Below are 6460 nucleotides of genomic sequence, written 5' to 3'. Positions count from 1 at the left end.
GCTGGAAGCTGCTGGAACCAGTGGAAGTGGTGGAGCTCTGACTTTGGAAGGAGAAGAAATCAATGCTGTGTTTTGTTCCATGCCCCCTTATTCCACCTGTGTGCTTGGGGAGGAGCTGATCCCAATCCCACCAAAGGCAATGGAGGTAGCTGGACACGTCCCTTGTGCCCTGCAGCCCCATGAGGGGCACAGCTGGAATCCTCCCACTTCAGGAGCAGAAACACCCCACTCACAGCAACCAAAGGATGGCAAGGATGGAGGGAGATCATCAAAAGTCACCTGATAAAAGAGAATTTAACTGCTTATCACATGTCTGCTCATCATGGGTTTGCTCAGATCTCTCAGAGAATGTCACTTGAGGCAGAGGTGACCAAAATGTGCCTCTTTAAGCTGTGGAAGCTTAGGAAAGTGAAAATTTTCTGTCTGAAAAACCGGAAAGTGAAAATTTTCTGTCTAAAAACATTAAAATTTTCATAAATTTCTTCATAAAAATTTTCTGTCTAAATATCCAACCCAGAGGGCGGCTGGCATTTCACCCAGCCCAGCATCCAGCTGGGGGATGTTTGAACCAATATGCAAGAGGTGGGTGTAAAATCCAGGATCAGAATTCCTAGGAAAGGTCACAAGACCTAATCCAAACCTGAGATTTGGCTCGTGCCCAAGCCCAGCTCCATTTGCTTCTCGGTGCTTTGCAAAAAGCTTGGGTAAATATTGAAACATGTTGGTGCTCTGCGTAATTTCTGTTAAAAAAAAAGCTGACAGCTTTTGTTTCCTCCTTGAAGGAGCATTATTTGAAACCAAACTGCAGTGAAAATGGTCAGCATTGTGCATTTCCAACTGTCTGTTCAGTGGGAAATTTGTGTCCTCCAATCCACGGAAATCGCCCGTGCGAGAAAGAGCTCGCAAATTCTCCCTCCATTTCCAAAAATGTGGGAAAGTTTATTTATTTCTCCATGCATTCCTGATTCGCAATGTGCTCTCTAAAAATGTCCCTAAGATTTAGGCTAACCGAGCTCATGCTAAATTTAGCAACTATATTTTAAATAAACATTCTTTACGCTTTGCTGAGCCGGCTTTGAAGCTGGCTTAAAACAAATGGTGCTCGCATGAACACGAGCAATGTTTGACTTTGGCCTAAGAGAACATCTGAATAAGTAATAATGTATTATTCACTGTAATCCGAAAATGAGATTTTAGAGGTCTCACTCAGTCAATTTAGGAGAGATTCCTGTGAGGGATAGCCTGGATTATTTCTGGAAGGGCCCGTTCTGTTCTCTCTGACCACACAAAACTTCCTCTTGGTGTCTTGTTAGACACTGGGAGCTGCGAGGCTCAGGGAAATCAGTTGTGACTTAGCACGCACTGCATTTGAGGAATCTGGCCCATTTTAAAGTACTTAATGATTTGTCTGGATAAAGCACTAAAAATATACTGTGGGGAGCAATTATGCAACGTCCAGACTGATGGATTGCATAACCTCATAGACCTTTTCCATCTGTAACTTCTCTCATTCTGTGATCTTGTCTTCTTGGTCTTTCACTTCAAATCAAATACGTGATCTGTTTAATATCCTGAACGCAGTCTCCTGGGAGATCTCTTCTCTGGGTGTGTGGGGCTATGAATCAAGTGAGGAAGCAGATCCTTCTTCCCTTTTTTGCTTTGGGAATTGGCTGCTCCTCACACCAGGCTTAGGGGCAGGCAGCAGGAAGCCCGTGGGTTTTGGTGTGGAAAGGGATGGTCCCTCCTTTGTGTGTTTTCTGTGGTAAGGAATAGAAAGAGAATTAACTTTTAAATTGTGTGAAGGAGAAGAGGCTACAGAGTCCCTGAGATTTACGGCACCTTGGAATCAGGCATGGATAGCCACACCTTGAGTGACAAACCTTGAACGTGGCTTCTGCTCATGCTTAAATACTTGATTATATTTTATCCATGCTATGAGACCAACTTTAGGAGAACACACACTGAGCCTATTTAAAGACTGGAAGCCTCATTTATGAGGAATTAAACTCCGGAATTATTTTAATATGCCCAATTTTCAGTTCCCCTCATAGGAAATTCACGTTTGGAGAAAGCCCCTCTGGGAACCAAACAACTCCTCTGTGATCTCCCTGCTCCTAGGAGTTAAAATTGGCTGCAGAGCTGGGAGAGGAGAAACCTTGCTGGGTTGGGAGAGGTCATTCCTCTGCAGAGGAAGGGGAAGGCATCTCCATCGCCCACACAGGCAGTGTGCTGTTTATCCTGCATCCCAGGCTGCTTCCACTTCTCCCCACTATTCCAGACTGGTGTTTATAGCCAGCCCTGAGAGGCTGGGAAAGCCAGGAGGAGCAAGATTGCAGGGATGAGTGAAATGCTGGGTGGCATTTCTGTGCTTGGCAGCTGGTTTTTTGGCTTGTGAAGCAGGTGTGAAACCGTTGGCACCGATTCCTTGCAGCTCCTCAGGTCCTCGATTTTTCCATGGCACCAAAATCCACGTGGATGTGGAGAGGATTAAAGGATGCTCAGCCCCATGCAAAGGGCAGGAATCGGTGAATTGACTGCACACTCATTGCTCTGCTGTTGTTTTCACTGTGTGTTTTTATTTTATGTTTTTACTGTATGTTTTTATTGTACCATGACTTCTCCCCTCTCTATAAACAGATGACGTGCAGAAGCCGTGTGTGGTTACTCATCCAGCCTGCTGGCAATAAGACCCTTTTTCTTGGTATTTATCCCCTGTAACAGCACTGGCCTGATCCCAATTAATTCCAAATTGCCCCTCAGAACTGCTCACCGGGTACTGAGCTCATTGGAGTTAGTGTCACTTTTGTGCAGAGCATGTTAAGTTTACTAATTTCACTCCCTCAAGCAAAACCAAAATCAAGCTCAATGTGACTTTTAAAGGCTGCAGCTGCACTTGGTCCCACTCCACTCCACCAAAACAGAAATAAGATCAAATGTCAAAGCAAAGCTTCACAAAGAAACAAATTCCCATTGCGTAGAAAATGCTGGGTCTCCAAAAAAAAAGTGTCTGTGATAAAAATATACATTGTGTATTAAACTGAGACTCAATTTATTTCACCACTAAAAAACTGTTCTTGGGCAAAAAGGGGTCAGAGGAGGAGGCTCAGGGAGAGATCCCACATGTGGGAACAGGAAAGGATAAAAGCCCTGTTTGCAGGTCCAAAAAGGTATTTTGGGGGCTGGAATAGGAGCTGAGATGTGACAAAACTGGGCGTCACAGCTGGGAGGCCAAGTTAGGGGAAAGGAAAACAGAGGAACAGAAGGCACAGGTTAAAAGTGGTGACTGAGAGCATAAATATCCAATTTTGGGGGGCGAAACCTTTCCATGGGTTGGGCTGTGGGGACACCAGGGATGCAGGGGAAGGGCTTGATGGAGACCCATCAAACAATTCCTGGGAGGGAACATCAACCTCCCACCCCACCCCAAACCCAAATCAGCACACAGGGGGTGCAGGGAGGACTGAGGGCTCTGCTGGGCTCATTTTCCTCCCCTTTCCTGTGGGTGATGTCAGTGCCAGCCTGGAATGGAACCTCCTGGCCAGGTGACCCCTTCTGTACCTGGCGCCTGTCCCTAATGCCACACAGGGCCAGGAGTGGCACACAGGGACATTGAACCCTCTCAGCACTCACCCAGCCCTGGGAATCGTGCTGGAGACCAAGCAGTGACACCTTCACAACCTTTTGCAAGTGTTTCTTCATTTTCTAATTCAGTGCCAGCACTTTCAACAACTCAATATTCAAACAGCAGCTGCAAGAAATAGGAAGCTAATAAAATAAAATCTGTCTTGCAAATCTGATTTTAAAAAATAAAATATGTTTTTATTGTCTTTTATATTGAGAAGCTCCAGCTCAGCCCATCCAGGGATCTGCCTATGAGCATCATTTTTACGGGGAAGCTAAATAACAATTCTCACCTTTTGGAGATTTTCTGTCCTTCCCCACATAAGAACTGTTTGCCTTGGGCTGGAATGAGCAACCCTGGTCCAAACATCAAGGAATTGATGCCAACCTTCCTCTGCAAAACTGAACCAAAACTCACCTGAAAACCAAACATTTCCAATATCCAGGTGCTCATTTAAGAGCAAGCCTTGCTTTTGAGACAGGGTGAGATGAAAGAAGGGGAAGAGAAGGAGGAACAATCATTTTGGGGAAAGATCTCATGCATTTCAAGGAACAGGCAATTTCCCAGGAGCTTATTTGTACTCCCATCTTTTTGTGGCCCATTATATCAGCAGCAGGCCCCACTCCTCCTTCCTCCATCACAAACCAAGGGGTGTTTCACATCACACCAGCCACAATCCTGAACAAAAATACCTTTATTGGATATAGGTTTAGTTTCATAATGAAAATTGAGAATATAATTTTTTTCCCCAAAAGGGCATTTATCCACGAATATACAAAAAGCCTCTATTTACGGCAAACAAAAATACAAAATATTCCTTATTTCTTGCAGTGTGTCAGGATTCTTCCTTCTTTACAAAAATCTTTAGAAACATTGCTGATGTCTCTTTTTATCTTTTTTTCTGGTATTTCTCCTGGCCTCCACAACCCTGCCTCAGTCTTTTTTGGTCAGAAGCAACCGATCCCAGTAAGAGTTGGAAAAAGACAAATTTTCATGTTTGCACATCCATCCCCTTTTTTTTGGCCACATCCATGATTAGAAACTCTGTGGGGATACTCCAAAGCATCAGTGCTGAGCAGGAAACCAGTTCCACGCCATGCTGGGTCAAAGCAAGCAGGAATATTCAGGGTGAGTCTGGATTGCTTGGTCTGCCACGAGTTCAGCTCCAGTTACGCACTGGGAGGACTGGGCCAGTGGGGAATATCAGGAATTATCATGTGCCTGTGGGTATTGATGGCAAAATTACGGGCATTATTAATACCTGTGGCTATGGATGGCAAAACAAAATGATGGCAAAACAAAATGATGGCAAAACAAAACAGCCTCCTCCCCCCGGCATGGGGCTTGGCTTTCAAAGGAAAAATAAAAGAAGAAAACAGAGACCTGAAGGGCTCGGGGGAAGCCTGCTCTGAGGAACCTGAGGGATGCAAAGAGTAAAGGTGCAGAGCAAAGCCCTCGGGGCTTGGGGCCAGCGTGGTGCTGCCTCTGCCTCCACCGCCCACGGGAGCACAAAGCCGCTTTTTACCTTCCAAAGTCGCTCTGGCAGGGGCAAAAGAGAGTCCGCAGCAAAACGCGCCTTGAAAATGCCCTGAAATCCTGAGTCACCTTTAAAGCATCGCTTTGAGGGGGGATTTTTTAGGTCTTTACCCGCGTGGTGAGGTCTGAGTCCGATCTCTCCCTCCCAGCGCGCCCCCCGCAGCAGCGCTCGGCACCGGGGGCGCGTTAATTGTAGGGGGGGGGGGGGGGGGGGAACTACTGGAAATTAAACACGGCCTCGGAGAAGGGCAGCGGGAAGCAGGAGAGGAAGGGGATGCCGATGTGGTAAAGCCTCCCGTGCACCTGGGAGTCGAGCACGAGCGAAGCGTTGAGGGCCGGCCCGAAGGCGCCGCCGGCCACCAGCGATCCGCCGCGGCAGCCGGGGCTGGCCCGGGCCGCCTTGGGCGCCGCTGCCCCGGGCGGCGGCGGCCGCAGCCCCTGAGCCAGGATGCTCTCGATGCTGAAGCTGCGGCCCCGGGGAACGCTCTTGTGCGCCGGGGCGGCAGCGGGGGGCACCGGGGGCTGGGGACAAGGCGCTGTCCCCTCACTCGCCCGCGGCACCGCCGCGTCCCCCTTGGCCCGCTTGGGCTCGACGGGGCGGGCGGGCGGCGCCGGCTGCTCGGTGCCCTTGGCGTCCGGAGGGTTCGCGGCTTTGGGCTTCCTCTTCCTGCGGCGGTAGTTGCCGTTCTCGAACATGTCCAGGCAGCGCGGGTCCAGGGTCCAGTAGCTGCCCTTGCCGGGCCGGCCCTTCTCGCGGGGCACCTTGACGAAGCAATCGTTGAGCGAGAGGTTGTGGCGGATGCTGTTCTGCCAGCCCTGCTTGTTGTCGTGGTAGAAGGGGAAGCGGTCCATGATGAACTGGTAGATGCCGCTGAGGGTCACCTTCTGCTCCGGAGCCTCTTTGATGGCCATGGCGATGAGGGCGATGTAGCTGTAGGGGGGTTTCTGAGGGGGGTCCTGCCGGGACATGGCCCCCCCGGGGGTGAAGCCGAGAGCGGCGGGCAGGTAAACCATGGACGGGCTGCCCAGGGGGGACAGGTGGCTGCTGTAGATGTGGCTCATCGCAGCTCCGCGCCTTCCCCCTCGGAGCCGAGCAAAGCAGGATCGTGAGTCCACCGGGGAGCTGTTTGTGCGAGCTCAGCTCCCAGCCCTGCCTGAAGGAGCTCGCTCTCCCTCTGTCCCTGCTTCATAGCTCTTAAAAAAAAAAAAAAAAAAAAAAAAAAAAAAAAAGGGGGAGGAAAAAAAAAAAGTTAAATAATTGTTGTAAGTTTGCTATTATATGTTGACTTAGCGCTGGAAAAT

The 6460-nt window shown here is 49.0% G+C and overlaps 1 protein-coding gene across 1 annotated transcript; it reads right to left on the bottom strand.

Annotated features, from left to right (window-relative positions):
• Positions 1-5374: 5374 nt before the first annotated feature.
• On the bottom strand, positions 5375-6220 carry FOXL1 (forkhead box L1). The gene has a single exon (XM_054269558.1). It carries the CDS (start codon positions 6218-6220, stop codon positions 5375-5377), a length of 846 nt encoding a protein of 281 aa, XP_054125533.1.
• Positions 6221-6460: the final 240 nt, after the last annotated feature.

Source organism: Melozone crissalis, unplaced genomic scaffold (assembly GCF_028551555.1).
Source record: "Melozone crissalis strain CALT ecotype California unplaced genomic scaffold, PUWL_Pcris_2 ptg000007l_1, whole genome shotgun sequence".
Lineage (NCBI taxonomy): Eukaryota > Metazoa > Chordata > Aves > Passeriformes > Passerellidae > Melozone > Melozone crissalis.
Note: the sequence above shows the minus strand (reverse complement) of the source record. Positions and strands in the feature narration are given on the sequence as shown.